Raw genomic sequence first — 16,438 nt, forward strand, 5'->3', positions numbered from 1 at the left:
ACGTCGACGCGTTACAACGATGACGCGTGGAAGACCGGTTAAAAACAAGGTCATGACATTTCATTTTATTGTTCAGAAAAAAGAATACAAAAGGATAAAAATGAGAAGAAAAAAACAAAACACAACGACAGGCATTAAATAAGAATGTGTTGATAGAAGCATGACGACAGTGCACATTGGGGACAGAACCGGAGCGAACAGTCCACCTGCCGGTCAGGAGACACGTCGGAAGCTCCACCTGACCCCACCAGGACATTTAGAAAGGCCGTAAAAGAAATGTGCTTTACAGCCTCATAAACGCTTCCTTTATCTGAGAGAGACGGGAAAGAGAAGGAGGGGGAAGTGGGGGGGCAGACGAGAGGCGAGCAGACGAAGGGTCTCCCCCGAGGAACATTTCTAAAGACAATTTATATATTTTGGAGAGATAAACCATCTGCCGGTTTGTTCTTCCCATAAATCTGTTCCCAGCCAGTTTCTCTGGCTCGTCTCCGTGTGCGTCCTCGGCCTCCAGACGGCCGCGTTCCTGTCGGGTCTTCGAGGGCACCGGTTTGTTCTCCTTCCTTGAAGTTGACGGCTGACACATCGGGGGTACCTTTTTTCTTTCTCTGCCTGCTAAAAGCTGCTAACGGATTCCTGCCGACCTTAAATATTCTACCAGCCCAAAAAAAAAGGTTTGGAGCGTCCACTCGACGGTTGGTTTCCTGCAGAAGAAGATTAGCTTACCGGCCACGTGCAAGTTTATCAGCATTTGGCTGACAGTTATTTGGTGAGTTTCCCTGAAACCGCCACCGACGCCCCGTTCCTCACGTCAGACCGGCTGACATGACGCTCTTCCGGCTTCACTTCCAGCCGTTCATCTCTTTGAGGCGGCTGACGCTCGTCCCCTTGACCGGCGTGGAGGGCGCGGGGGGCAGGATGGGCGTGGACGACCCCCCGTCCTCCACGCTCGTCTCCTTGACCGGCGTGGAGGGCGGGGAGTTGTAAACGGGCAGGATGGGCGTGCTGCAGCGGCGCGTCCACAGCTCAGTGGGGATGGTCCACACGGCGCGAGACTTCTTCTTCTTCTTCTTCTTCTTCTTCAGCGACTCGTCCGTCTTCTCTTTTGAAGAAGCAGGGGACATGGACTAGAGGGAGGGGGGACAGTTAGGAAGCAACGCTAAGGACATCTCTTTCAAATAATAAGACTCAAAATGACCTCAAAGAGACATGAAAAGACTACAAAGAGACTCACAACAACTATAAAAAGGGGTGAAAAACAACCACAAAGAGATACAAGATTTCTACAGAGACAAAACGACTACAAAGAAACACAAAACAGCTGCAAAACGAACACAAAGAGACACTTAATTACTACAAAGAGACACCAGACAACTGTAACATTCCTCATTGTAAGTGAATAAAGGTGACGTACGCAGCACAAGAGGCCGAGGAAGCTGAGCTTGGCGGCGTTCCTTCCCGTGCCGGCGTAGCGGTTCTTCTTCGGCAGCAGCAGGATGAAGGACACGGCCAGAGACAGGTGGTAGAAGCTGTGCACGTAGGCGTAGTCCCACTCCTGCAGCGGACAACATACATTTATATATATTATATATTTGTATATTAATGCAGGAAACAGATCAGACATGCAGTAGCTTTGTTGGGATGGCGGACACCTCGAAGTAGAAGCGCAGCATCAGAGCGAGAGCGCCGAAGCAGCAGCCGGGACCGACCTGCTGCGTGTACACCGCCTTCTCCGGATACACCGCCCGCAGCTGCTTCATCTTCTGCAGCTAAACACAGGTCAGAGGAGGGGTGGAGAAGGAGAGAAGGAAAGGATGAGAGAAGGAGAGGATAAGAGAAGGAGAGAAGGAAAGGATGAGAGAAGGAGAGGATGAGGGCCGGAAAAGATGAGAGGAGGGGAGGATGAGAGAAGGAAAGGATGAGAGAAGGGGAGGATGAGAGAAGGAAAGGATGAGAGAAGGAAAAAGAACGGAGGAAAGGGAAGTAGAATGTTGAAATTCTCATTTAATCCAGCAATCAATAAATACAAAAAAATAACAAAAACCTCACTTACATAGGAGTAAGACACACTTTACAGCTGTTTAGCTTCTTCTTACTTTTGTCTCTTTGTAGTTAGTTTGTGTCTCTTTGTACTTTGTGTCTCTTTGTAGTTAGTTTGTGTCTCTTTATAGTTATGTTGTGTCTCTTTGTAGTTAGTTTGTGTCTCTTTGTAGTTAGTTTGTGTCTCTTTATAGTTACTTTGTGTCTCTTTGTAGTTAGTTTGTGTCTCTTTATAGTTACTTTGTGTCTCTTTGTAGTTACTTTGTGTCTCTTTGTAGTTAGTTTGTGTCTCTTTGTAGTTAGTTTGTGTCTCTTTGTAGTTACTTTGTCTCTTTGTAGTTAGTTTGTGTCTCTTTATAGTTACGTTGTGTCTCTTTGTAGTTACTTTGTGTCTCTTTGTAGTTAGTTTGTGTCTCTTTATAGTTATGTTGTGTCTCTTTATAGTTACGTTGTGTCTCTTTGTAGTTAGTTTGTGTCTCTTTGTAGTTACATTGTGTCTCTTTGTAGTTAGCTTGTGTCTCTTTATAGTTACATTGTGTCTCTTTGTAGTTAGTTTGTGTCTCTTTGTAGTTACTTTGTGTCTCTTTGTAGTTAGTTTGTGTCTCTTTGTAGTTACATTTTGTCTATTTGTAGTTAGTTTGTGTCTCTTTGTAGTTATGTTGTGTCTCTTTGTAGTTAGTTTGTGTCTCTTTATAGTTACATTGTGTCTCTTTGTAGTTAGTTTGTGTCTCTTTGTAGTTACATTGTGTCTCTTTGTAGTTAGTTTGTGTCTCTTTGTAGTTACATTGTGTCTATTTGTAGTTAGTTTGTGTCTTTTTGTAGTTAGTTTGTGTCTCTTTGTAGTTACATTGTGTCTCTTTGTAGTTAGTTTGTGTCTCTTTGTAGTTAGTTTGTGTCTCTTTATAGTTACGTTGTGTCTCTTTGTAGTTAGTTTGTGTCTCTTTGTAGTTAGTTTGTGTCTCTTTATAGTTATGTTGTGTCTCTTTGTAGTTAGTTTGTGTCTCTTTGTAATTAGTTTGTGTCTCTTTATAGTTATGTTGTGTCTCTTTGTAGTTATTTTGTGTCTCTTTATAGTTACGTTGTGTCTCTTTGTAGTTAGTTTGTGTCTCTTTGTAGTTGCTTTGTGTCTCTTTGTAGTTAGTTTGTGTCTCTTTATAGTTACGTTGTGTCTCTTTGTAGTTAGTTTGTGTATCTTTGTAGTTACATTGTGTCTCTTTGTAGTTAGTTTGTGTCTCTTTGTAGTTAGTTTGTGTCTCTTTATAGTTATGTTGTGTCTCTTTGTAGTTAGTTTGTGTCTCTTTGTAGTTGCTTTGTGTCTCTTTGTATTTAGTTTGTGTCTCTTTGTATTTAGTTTGTGTCTCTTTGTAGTTGCTTTGTGTCTCTTTGTATTTAGTTTGTGTCTCTTTGTAGTTAGTTTGTGTCTCTTAGTAGTTAGTTTGTGTCTCTTTGTATTTAGTTTGTGTCTCTTTGTAGTTACATTGTGTCTCTTTGTAGTTAGTTTGTGTCTCTTTGTAGTTAGTTTGTGTCTCTTTATAGTTACGTTGTGTCTCTTTGTAGTTAGTTTGTGTCTCTTTGTAGTTAGTTTGTGTCTCTTTATAGTTATGTTGTGTCTCTTTGTAGTTAGTTTGTGTCTCTTTGTAATTAGTTTGTGTCTCTTTATAGTTATGTTGTGTCTCTTTGTAGTTATTTTGTGTCTCTTTATAGTTACGTTGTGTCTCTTTGTAGTTAGTTTGTGTCTCTTTGTAGTTGCTTTGTGTCTCTTTGTAGTTAGTTTGTGTCTCTTTATAGTTACGTTGTGTCTCTTTGTAGTTAGTTTGTGTATCTTTGTAGTTACATTGTGTCTCTTTGTAGTTAGTTTGTGTCTCTTTGTAGTTAGTTTGTGTCTCTTTATAGTTATGTTGTGTCTCTTTGTAGTTAGTTTGTGTCTCTTTGTAGTTGCTTTGTGTCTCTTTGTATTTAGTTTGTGTCTCTTTGTATTTAGTTTGTGTCTCTTTGTAGTTGCTTTGTGTCTCTTTGTATTTAGTTTGTGTCTCTTTGTAGTTAGTTTGTGTCTCTTAGTAGTTAGTTTGTGTCTCTTTGTATTTAGTTTGTGTCTCTTGTAGTTAGTTTGTGTCTCTTTGTAGTTGCTTTGTGTCTCTTTGTATTTAGTTTGTGTCTCTTTGTAGTTAGTTTGTGTCTCTTTGTAGTTAGTTTGTGTCTCTTTGTAGTTAGTTTGTGTCTCTTTATAGTTAGTTTGTGTCTCTTTGTAGTTAGTTTGTGTCTCTTTGTAGTTACTTTGTATCTCTTTATAGTTAGTTTGTGTCTCTTTATAGTTGTTTTGTTGCTCTTTGTACTAACTAAGTGTCTCTTTGTGGTTGTTTTTGCCCCTTTTCATAGTTGTTGTGAGTCTCTTTGAGTAACATGTAGTCGGCGTAGACCAGGGGAGCTTCTACTCCAACTCACCCATCTGACGGTGATGATGAAGACAGCGGAGCCGATGGGTCCAGAGTAGATCCCGTAGCCCCAGCGATCCTGGTAGATCCTCACGGCGATGCTCAGCACTCCAAACATGGTCATGCTGGAGCGCTGAGGCTCATCGAAGTCGCCCAGAGCTGAGACCGACACACACAGTCAGGACGGCTCCTTCCATAATCAATAACCGACTTTTATGAATCAGCTGGATAGACTCACATTGATGAGGAGAAACATCATGTGATCTCTATTATATATATATATATATATATATATATATATATATATATATATATATATATATATATTGATGGCATATGACCGTGTCACACATGTCTAACTGCACTGACTTCTTAGTATATATATAAATATATATATATATATATATATATATATATATATATATATATATATATATATTTTACAATTAGGAAGAGGGCGGACCAATCAGGGGCGTCAGCTGTCGCAGCATTTGGGCCTCCAGCACGTGATTTAAAGCCCTCGATGTGTCTGTGTGTGTGTGTGTGTGTGTGTGTGTGTGTGTGTGTGTGTGTGTATGTGTGTGTATGTGTGTGTGTATGTGTGTATGTGTGCGTGTGTGTGTGTGTGTGTATGTGTGTATGTGTGCGTGTGTGTGTGTGTGTGTATGTGTGTGATCATATGGCCGAGCACATGGGAGCTGAACTCAAAGACACAACATGTGTTATCAGCAACTGCTGCAGATCAGGTTGTTTTTAACCTCCTGCTTGGGACGTGTAGTTGTTGAATACCAACACATTATTATTATTATTATAATTATTATTATTAATAAGACTTAGTAAGTATTTCTAGGTTATTCTTCAATAAAAGCAACCCTTGTTATGGAGCCGGGTGGGAGGACTGGGAGCCATACTGGTACACGTCCTGCTTCAGGACTCCCAGTCTTGAACCAGGACCTACCTATCAGGGTGACCCACATGGAGAGAGCCGTGCCGTAGACACTGAAGTACTCCAGGACGTCGTACCTCATGAAGCACAGGATGGAGAGTCCAGGTCCGTCACACGCGTGGTAGATCTACGGAGAGAGTCCAGCTCACAGGTCATGAAGGGTTAGGGTTAGTATGTTGATACCCTCTGAGTCCAGCTCCTCTTTAGGGTTCAAACCCTCTGAGTCCAGCTCCTCTTTAGGGTTCAAACCCTCTGAGTCCAGCTCCTCTTTAGGGTTCAAACCCTCTGAGTCCAGCTCCTCTTTAGGGTTCAAACCCTCTGAGTCCAGGTCCTCTTTAGGGTTCTAAACCCTCTGAGTCCAGCTCCTCTTTAGGGTTCAAACCCTCTGAGTCCAGCTCCTCTTTAGGGTTCAAACCCTCTGAGTCCAGGTCCTCTTTAGGGTTTTAAACCCTCTGAGTCCAGCTCCTCTTTAGGGTTCAAACCCTCTGAGTCCAGCTCCTCTTTAGGGTTCAAACCCTCTGAGTCCAGCTCCTTTTTAGGGTACTAAACTACTAAACTATTACTTAACACCTTAATAGGTTAACTCAGGGAGGAAGAAGGATGACACGCTACTGAACCACAACGAAATGGATTCCAATCCCTAAATAAACATATTTCTTGGTGTATTGACCGAACAGCGTGAGTTGAACAGCAAATATGAGCAATGTTTCTAAAACCATGAGAGCATTGAGCCTAAACTGCCATGAAGACCAGAAGACCAGAAGCTCACCGCGGTGAAGAACATGGTGAAGAAGTAGACCATGGCCTCCATGTGGAAGCCCCTCTTGGCGGCCACGCTGGCCGTGGGCAGGAACACCAGGCTGCTGACCGTGGGCAGCAGCATCTTGGCGATGAAGGCGCCCATGATGGAGGAAGTATCCTTCAGGTCCTTTAGTGAGCGAGGACGCTCCTCTAGTCCTGGTTGTGAGTCTGGTGGTGAAGCCACAGGATACATGAACACACCCACACCCGGCTTTAAAGTTTAAAGGGCCCCCAAGAGGCTGGGGGGGGGCGGCCAGCTGTTTGCATACCAGTGCATCGTGGGGCCTGGGCACGGCCGGCATGCAGCAGCTCCACGGACTATTTACAGCCTGGGGTCAAAGTTCACCACGCTCAGGGACCTCAGAGACTCTGTTTACTGTGGAGGTGTATAGAGGACCAGGACTAGAGGTCGATAGAGGACCAGGACTAAACTGAGGTCTATAGAGGACCAGGACTAGAGGTCTATAGAGGACCAGGACTAGAGGTCGATAGAGGACCAGGACTAGAGGTCTATAGAGGACCAGGACTAAACTGAGGCCTATAGAGGACCAGGACTGGAGGTCTATAGAGGACCAGGACTAGAGGTCGATAGAGGACCAGGAATAAACTGAGGCCTATTGAGGACCAGGACTACACTGAGCCCCCCTGCTGAGTGACTCCCATTAAAACCAAGACCTTCACCCAGCAGGTAGAAAATGCCCCTTTGCTGCTCTGGCTGTGATGGAGCGCCGGATGCTTCTGACTAATAATCTAAATAATTATTAAAAGTGAGAAGCTGAAGTTCTGTCCAGGCGTCGTGGAGTCCAGTGGATCCACGTTGGACCAACGTGGTCCAACGTGGATCCACTGGACTCCACGACGTTGGTCCACGTTGGACCACGTTGGACCACGTTAGCCCACGCAGCTCACAGTTGTTGCAGAGAGGATTCCACAAGGCAGCAGTTGCCCTCCTCGCTCTCCTCTCAGCTGTCACACCTGCTCAAGGGCTTCGAGGCAGCCACACAAAGGGTGCAGTATTGCCCCCCCCCCGCCTAGACCCCCACCCCCCACGCCTCAGATTCTCAGAGTGCTCCGGTAACCCGAGCTGCTGCCGCCCGAGGCTCGGACACAAACAGCGCCCTCTGCTGGGAGCCCGTCTGAAAACTGTTTATTATTATAATAACTTTATTCATACTTCACCTTTAAAAACAGTTTACAAAGTGCTTTGACGGACAAAAGCAAAACACACTCTGATCAAACAGATGAATTCAACAATAAAAAAACAATCGATGCCAGAAGAACACAAAAATATCATTATATGTTATATATATTATTGTTATCTATATATATATTAATATTATATATATATGCTACGTAATAATAAATATTATATATACATATAAAACCAATTGATATAAGAATGAAATGTAATAATAATATCGATAACAATTATATATATAAATATATATATGCTCAATATATATATATATATATATATATATTAAAAAAAACAATCGATATGATTAGAATAAACTATAAAATAATAATAACAATTCTAAATATATATATATATATATATATATATATATATTGAGACATTTAGAGGGATATTGTCAATGATATTGAAAAGTAGTACAAAAAAAAGTAATATTGCACAAAAAAATCATTGTTAAATTCTACTTAAAACCTAAATATATAAGCACCAGAGACGAGTGTTGAACCCGGGCCGATTCCAGTAGGATGACGTACGAACATACAGACATCTGAAACAACACGGCGCTTCCTTTTGATTCGGGGGTACGCGGCCGTGACCTCTGACCCCCCCCACCAGTAATTGGAGGGCAGCGCTTCAGGGACTAATGGGAACCAGTGTGGGTGGAGCGCCACGCCACAGCGCCGCTGGTATTTGACCGTGACGGTAAATGGTCATCGGCGCTATTTCACTGTCGTTCTTTGTTTTGATTTAAATGCTGAAAAAAAAACTTAATAAGCAGGAAATTATATTTTTCTCCTGCAGTTTCCCTTCCAGAGACTTTTGGCCGTTCTTCTTCTTTCATCAAACTTTAATTAAAAGCGAAGCCTTGTTTTCTTTCTCTGCGTGTCGTCGTTTGAAGGATGAAACTATCAGACAACACACAGCTGTCCACAACGGAGATCGAGTTTTCAGGATAAAGTTTCATTTGACGAACTTATTCACAGGGAGAGGAACCGGCCTCGGACCACAGCGGGTCATTTGGGGAACAGCACTTCATGGATGAAGGGATGCTGACGGACATATTCTGGAGGAACGGAAGTTAAATATCACATCTCTAGTAAAGACCTGTCAATCACCTTGTAGCCCCGCCCTAAAGCATTCCGTGAGTTTATGGTCTCAATCTCTAGTTTCAAGTCTTCTTCAATACAGCGTGATGTTCATTTAGTGAATTATGGTCATTTAGAGTCAAACGGACCATAAAGCAGGGGATGCTTTAGGGGCGGGGCTAATCGCTTGACAAATAGCTGTGCGACAAACGTGGCTGTTTGTTCACAAACAAAATTAGCATGTTTTTGTTATCGCTCTTGCCCAAAATGTTAAAAAAACAAGATGGCGACAGACATCAACGTACAATGGTGCATCCTGATGAGGTGAGTCGACAACAATGTTCCCCATTAAAGAACAACACCAACAGTTTAAACAAACTAAACCAACAGTTAGGTTTAAAAAAACTAAACCAACAGTTAGGTTTAGACAACAACACCAACAGTTAGGTTTAGACAAACTAAACCAACAGTTAGGTTTAGACAAACTAAACCAAGAGTTAGGTTTAGATAAACTAAACCAACAGTTAGGTTTAGACAACAACACCAACAGTTAGGATTAGACAACTAAACCAACAGTTAGGTTTAGACAACAACACCAACAGTTAGGTTTAGACAACTAAACCATCAGTTAGGTTTAGACAACAACACCAACAGTTAGGTTTAGACAACTAAACCAACGGTTAGGTTTAAACAAACTAAACCGACAGTTAGGTTTAGACAACTAAACCATCAGTTAGGTTCAAACAACTAAACCAACAGTTAGGTTTAGACAACTAAACCAACAGTTAGGTTTAGACAACTAAACCATCAGTTAGGTTTAGACAACAACACCAACAGTTAGGTTTAGACAACTAAACCAACGGTTAGGTTTAAACAAACTAAACCGACAGTTAGGTTTAGACAACTAAACCAACAGTTAGGTGTAGACAAACTAAACCATCAGTTAGGTTTAGACAACAACACCAACAGTTAGGTTTAGACAACAACACCAACAGTTAGGTTTAGACAAACTAAACCAACAGTTAGGTTTAGACAAACTAAACCAACGGTTAGGTTTAAACAAACTAACCAACGGTTAGGTTTAAACAAACTAAACCAACGGTTAGGTTTAAACAAACTAAACCAACGGTTAGGTTTAGACAAACTAAACCAACGGTTAGGTTTAAACAAACTAAACCAACAGTTAGGTTTAGACAAACTAAACCAACGGTTAGGTTTAAACAAACTAAACCAACGGTTAGGTTTAAACAAACTAAACCAACGGTTAGGTTTAGACAAGTGTTTTGACACATTCTTAAAAAGCAGCTAAAGTGATCAACTTTCCTTTCTTTCCTTCTTTCTGCGGTTGTGTCTGAAACGCCTCACAGTACTCATGTGTCTGCTGACCAACACTAATGACTCTCTAGCGCCTCGTGGGCGTCTCGTGCAGCACACGTTAACTCCGGCGCTGCGTGGAGGAGGAGGTGGGCCGTCATGGCGCTCGACCCTCAGGTCTGGCAGCCTCCCTAAACGTTGTGTATCGGCTTGTGAATCTGGAGACTAATGCAGCCATCAGACACACCGGCAGCCGGCGGAGGACACGCCCGGCTGAGTGACGCACGTGTTTCAGAGCGCTGCCAGATCAACAACGTCTGAAACTATCGCATGAAGCATTTTTGAAAAGGTAAAATCCCAACTGAGCAGCGCCGCACGTGAATTACACAAAAGAGATGAAGAAAGGAACAAGTGCAAAGCAGCGAAGAGACAGCTGTGGAAACAGAGAGAAGTGAAAGAAACACAGCGAGAGGACGAGAGGGAGGCGTGAGAAAGAACAGCAGACGGAGGAGAAGGAGAAACTGTAATGAAGCCGGAGGGAGGGAGGCAGACAGATGAGGAAACAGAGGGGAAGACGACCTGGTGGGAAGACACGGTGGTCCTCAGACGTCTGCTCGTCCTCCTCATCACTCACTCCTCCATCTGCATCGCCGCTCCTCCCCATCTGGTTTTGGCTTTCCTGTGTTTCTCAGCGTGTTTCGGAGAAAGAGGGATTCCCGGGTTCACCGACGCTTAAAGGAGCACTTCAACTGATGCAGAATGAGAAGAAGGAAAGACTGGTGGAGAGTGTTTACACAGAAACTCAAACCAGTCACGTGACCATGTCAGAACATTTCAACAAAGTCTTACTGTACTCACGAAATGCAATCGGTTGGTTTCATGTACAGGGGACAGTTATTCAGGTTTTATTGGGACAACATTATTAACATTATTGTTAACAATTAAAGTTAGGTTTATTCAACTAAACCAACAGTTAGGTTTATCAACTAAACCAACAGTTAGGTTTATCAACTAAACCAACAGTTAGGTTTATCAACTAAACCAACAGTTAGGTTTAGACAACAACACCAACAGTTAGGTTTAGACAACTAAACCAACAGTTAGGTTTAGACAACTAAACCAACAGTTAGGTTTAGACAACTAAACCATCAGTTAGGTTTAGACAACTAAACCAACAGTTAGGTTTAGACAACAACACCAACAGTTAGGTTTAGACAACTAAACCATCAGTTAGGTTTAGACAACTAAACCAACAGTTAGGTTTAGACAACTAAACCAACAGTTAGGTTTAGACAACAACACCAACAGTTAGGTTTAGACAACAACAACAACAGTTAGGTTTATCAACTAAACCAACAGTTAGGTTTAGACAACAACACTAACAGTTAAGTTTAGACAACTAAACCAACAGTTAGGTTTAGACAACAACAACAACAGTTAGGTTTATTCAACTAAACCAACAGTTAGGTTTAGACAACAACACCAACAGTTAGGTTTAGACAACAACACCAACAGTTAGGTTTAGACAACTAAACCAACAGTTAGGTTTAGACAACAACACCAACAGTTAGGTTTAGACAACTAAACCAACAGTTAGGTTTAGACAACAACACCAACAGTTAGGTTTAGACAACTAAACTAACAGTTAGGTTTAGACAACAACACCAACAGTTAGGTTTAGACAACAACACCAACAGTTAGGTTTATCAACTAAACCAACAGTTAGGTTTTAGACAACAACACTAACAGTTAGGTTTAGACAACAACAACAACAGTTAGGTTTATTCAACTAAACCAACAGTTAGGTTTAGACAACTAAACCAACAGTTAGGTTTAGACAACAACACCAACAGTTAGGTTTAGACAACAACAACAACAACAGTTAGGTTTATTCAACTAAACCAACAGTTAGGTTTAGACAACAACACCAACAGTTAGGTTTAGACCACTAAACCAACAGTTAGGTTTAGACAACTAAACCAACAGTTAGGTTTAGACAAACTAAACCAACAGTTAGGTTTAGACAACAACACCAACAGTTAGGTTTAGACAACTAAACCAACAGTTAGGTTTAGACAAACTAAACCAACAGTTAGGTTTAGACAACAACACCAACAGTTAGGTTTAGACAAACTAAACCAACAGTTAGGTTTATTCAACTAAACCAACAGTTAGGTTGCCCCCCCCCCCCTCCCCGCTAGGGGAGCAGAGCACTGTGGGAGACAGAGGTCTCTCAAATGAAGCTCTTCACCCAGCAGGAAGGGAGAGTTTTCATTTGTGCTTCAGTGGAGTCGAGATGCTCATGAACCCAGATGGAGAGAAAACAAACGGTGAGAGAGAAAGAAAGCAGAGTGTGATCCTCCCACACTTCTCCCTCTGCTGCTCCTGCTGACCGGAGAGGAAGAGGAGGAGGAGGAGAGGAAGAGGAGGAGGAGAGGAAGAGGAGGAGAGGAGGAGGAGGAGAGGAAGAGGGATGCAGGGAGAGCACACCTTACTTCCCTTCCCCTCTGTCTCTCCCTCTTCAGTCCACAGCGTCAGCAGCACTCACCAACACACCACCGCTGTCGCTGGCACGCTAACACACACACACACACACACACACACACACACACACACACTCACACACACACACACACACTCACACACAGTGAGCGGCATCCTCAACACAGACCGAGGAGCCCTTGGACTGCTGCAGGCGAGGCGAGTGAGTACGTGTGTGTGTGTGTGTGTGTGTGTGTGTGTGTGTGTGTGTGAAGGGTTTGTGTAAGTCTGTGTACTTTGTTGTGTGTTTTGTGTGTGTTCATGGTGTGTGTTGGCATCATTGCGTGTGCTGTTAAGGTTTGCATCTGCTCTGTGTGTGTGTTTGTGTGTGTGTGTGTGTGTGTGTGTGCGTGTGTGTGTGTGTGTGTGTGTGTGTGCGTGCGTGTGTGTGTGTGTGTGTATTTATGAGGTACACCAAAGCCAATGAGACTTGTGTTTTGCACCAGAACAAAACAAATCCACTAAATAATGCTGACTCGCTTTGGGTAGTGTGTGTGATTCTGTGCAGGCATGCATGTGTGTGTGTGTGTGTGTGTGTGTGCGTGTGTGTGTGTGTGTGTGTGAGTCAGTGCTACTTGTCAAACTGTAGATTCTGTTGTTTTTGTGTCTCTAAACTGTTGCAGGATGAAATCGAGCATATTTTGGGTGGATATTAAAGTTCTGAGTCCCTTCAGATGATCGTGGGAGAAGCTCAGGCTCAAGTTAAATCTGATTTAAAAGAACCAGTTTATTAGGTACAGCGAGATAAAGCTAATGGAGTCCAATCCTGCAGTAAAGCCAATCTTCATTCATCTCCAAAGAAGCTTATAGAAAGGTTAATATTAGCTGTTAATAATATTCTACCTGATGGAAAGAGGATGGTCGTACCCTAGATGTCCACTTTAAGTTTCATTCAAAACTCATACTCATGCGTTCGTTTGAAGGAATGTTCCCAGCATGCATTGCATTTGGCTCATCGCTCCGTATCATCCTTGAAGAGGCTTCATCCCGAGACGTCCGTCCACTGCGTCGTCATGTCGAATGAATGCGTCGCGCTGACTTCCACGCCACGAGGCTCCCGCTGCTCCTCGTGGACTCGAGTCCGGACCTCCGGCCGGTTTGGGTTCAGAGCCACGACAGAAACATGAATGGAAACTTCTCAAAAAGCAATCCTGCAGCGGCTGATCGCTGATGATCATCAGCGATCAGCCGCGTCAATAGGTCTTCTGAAACAGCTCGTAGGCGATGACCACCGATACTGTTCAGAGACGGTGCAGTCGGTTCCAAGCCGTTGTTTTGTAATACCAATATGAATAATATAAATACACTTTGTGCTTTTCTTTGTTTTGTCTAGAGGATTATGATACTGTGATTACAAATGTAGTCATTTATCTTTGGAGAAGTTTCTGCAGGTGGCGCTCTTCATGTCTTGAACACGATATTTCCTAGTGTATATATATATATATATAACCATTCCAGTTGGGTTCATTGGGAGTGAACCATCTCTGTGGTCTATTCCAGTTGGGTTCAATTGGGAGTGAACCATCTCTGTGGTCTATTCCAGTTGGGTTCATTGGGAGTGAACCGGCTCTGGGGTCCATTCCAGTTGGGTTCATTGGGAGTGAACCGGCTCCGGGGTCTATTCCAGTTGGGTTCATTGGGAGTGAACCGGCTCTGGGGTCCATTCCAGTTGGGTTCATTGGGAGTGAACCGGCTCCGGGGTCTATTCCAGTTGGGTTCATTGGGAGTGAACCATCTCCGGGGTCTATTCCAGTTGGGTTCATTGGGACTGAACCATCTCTGGGGTCTATTCCAGTTGGGTTCATTGGGAGTGAACTGGCTCCGGGGTCTATTCCAGTTGGGTTCATTGGGAGTGAACCATCTCCGGGGTCTATTCCAGTTGGGTTCATTGGGAGTGAACCGGCTCTGGGGTCTATTCCAGTTGGGTTCATTGGGAGTGAACCATCTCTGGGGTCCATTCCAGTTGGGTTCATTTGGAGTGAACCATCTCTGGGGTCCATTCCAGTTGGGTTCATTGGGAGTGAACCATCTCTGGGGTCCATTCCAGTTGGGTTCATTGGGAATGAACCATCTCTGGGGTCCATTCCAGTTAGGTTCATTGGGAGTGAACCATCCCTGGGGTCCATTCCAGTTAGGTTCATTGGGAGTGAACCATCCCTGGGGTCCATTCCAGTTAGGTTCATTGGGAGTGAACGTAGTGAGTTTGGGAAAGCCCTGAAGAGCGAGTCAACCAATATGTCGGAGTTTAAGTGCGAGCGGTCCAGCCTGACCTCTCTTTCTCCGTCTCTTCTCCATCAGCCTCCCTCCTCCATCTCTTGGTGAGGCCGAGGACGGCTTAGATCCATGTTGCACTTCGCTTGTGCAGTTGAGAGACGTCCACAACCGGACTACACATTCTTCATACAGTAGAGCAACTGATTACATTAGTCAATCACTTGATTGACAGAAAAATAACGGCAACTATTTTGATAATTGGCCGATCGTTAAAAGTCATTTTCATGCATAAGTAGGAAAAAAAACAGTTTTCAGGCTCTCAAACAGCTTTGGATGCTTTGATATCATATTAAACTGCATAGCTATGGACTGATATTTACATATATCACTCGGATGTGCGTTGTTTAATTGTTAGTACAGACCTATTATACAACCCGACTCAGGTGGGACCCAGAACCTGGTTTATGTAAGGTCAAGTTCGTCTCGGTGGACTCGCCTTAGCGTTTATTGGATAACTTAACAAACCGGTTAGGTTTAAACAAACTAAACCGACAGTTAGGTTTAGACAACTAACTTGGACAAAAATAACGTCAATTAGGATGCTTACTCGTGGTGGACGCCAAAATGAAATGCGTCCACGTGACTAAGAAACAATCGGAGCTAGTGACGTCGTATTTAATGACCAGAAAGATGGTGGTTCAATCCCCGCCCTAGTCCATGTGTCCTTGAGCAAGACACTTAACCCTGAACTGTTCCCTGTAGCTGTTCTACAGTGTATGAATGTAACACGAGTGTAAGTCGCTTTGGATAAAAGCGTCAGCTAAATGTAAATCTAATGAAGGTTTATGTCGTATTAGTCGTGATTTTAAGCCCATCCGACTAATTGGTTTTAAACTTTAGTTTTCAGTTTCAAGCGACAGGAAAAAACGCAGAAAATTCGTGTCACGAAACCAATAGATTGTATTTTATGGGACTATTTCACAAACTGCTCTGAGACTGTTGGTGTGAATTTAAAGTGCTTTGCGTCCATTGACCTTTGTGGTTGGACTGCATCACCCCTTGTTGGTCTTGGGTTTGGGGTCCAGTACTCTTTGCTTGACTTGCCGTAATCGTCTCGCAAGAGTTTTATAAATGGGTGATGTACCCCCAGACTAGATTTAATTAAAAATATCTACAATTTAGTTTATGAACTTACACTTATATTTTATTGAATATTTATTAAATAACTATTTTTAAAAGATTCTTTAATGGATGCTCATTTAAAATATATATATATATATATATATATATATATATATATATATATATATAGATCTCACGTACCCCCTTTTTGAGAACCACTGCTCTAAAGGACATATGGGGGACATTCTGGTCTGGACGGACCTGTGGTTGGGCAACATAGGGCGACGACCCCAACGCGGCAGGTGGAACGTGCTACTTGACGCTAGCCGGTGTGTTTGGTGCATGAACTCGTCGTCTCGGGGAACTCAGCGTAGTTCACCACAGAGACAGAGTTTGGATGGAAGACTCTCCTTCAGCTTCAAGGGGACAATAAAAACCCAAATATATTGAATTTACAATGACATAAAAGCGTTAAATACAGCGGATGTTCTGCATGTTCCATAAATACATGGGCTGATTAATCGGTCAGCTTATTGAATCATTGATTTTAAACCTGCTGAGACATTTGCATTGAGACTGCATGATATTCATATTGCAGGTGGTCTTCAGCGTTAGATAATAAACGTCCAGTATCGGTCTCACTGCTCCGGTCCAGACTGCTGCTGTCTGTCTGCTGAGGCTGCCAGCGCTACAAAAACAAGACGGCGAGGGGCCCCGGGGGGCCTTCGGGGTGGGGAAGGCACCGGGGAGG

General features: G+C 43.1%; 1 protein-coding gene across 1 annotated transcript; it reads right to left on the reverse strand.

The window, feature by feature from the left end:
- Positions 1-839: 839 nt before the first annotated feature.
- mymk (myomaker, myoblast fusion factor) lies at positions 840-6,516 on the reverse strand. The gene is made up of 6 exons (XM_034540718.1): positions 6,185-6,516; positions 5,428-5,542; positions 4,480-4,628; positions 1,650-1,766; positions 1,412-1,552; positions 840-1,124 (listed from the first exon to the last, which is right to left on the reverse strand). The coding sequence occupies exons 1-6, from the start codon at positions 6,407-6,409 to the stop codon at positions 840-842; spliced, it is 1,032 nt and encodes a 343-aa protein (XP_034396609.1). The 5' UTR covers positions 6,410-6,516.
- Positions 6,517-16,438: the final 9,922 nt, after the last annotated feature.

Source organism: Cyclopterus lumpus, chromosome 9 (genome assembly GCF_009769545.1).
Source record: "Cyclopterus lumpus isolate fCycLum1 chromosome 9, fCycLum1.pri, whole genome shotgun sequence".
Classification (NCBI taxonomy): Eukaryota; Metazoa; Chordata; class Actinopteri; order Perciformes; family Cyclopteridae; genus Cyclopterus; species Cyclopterus lumpus.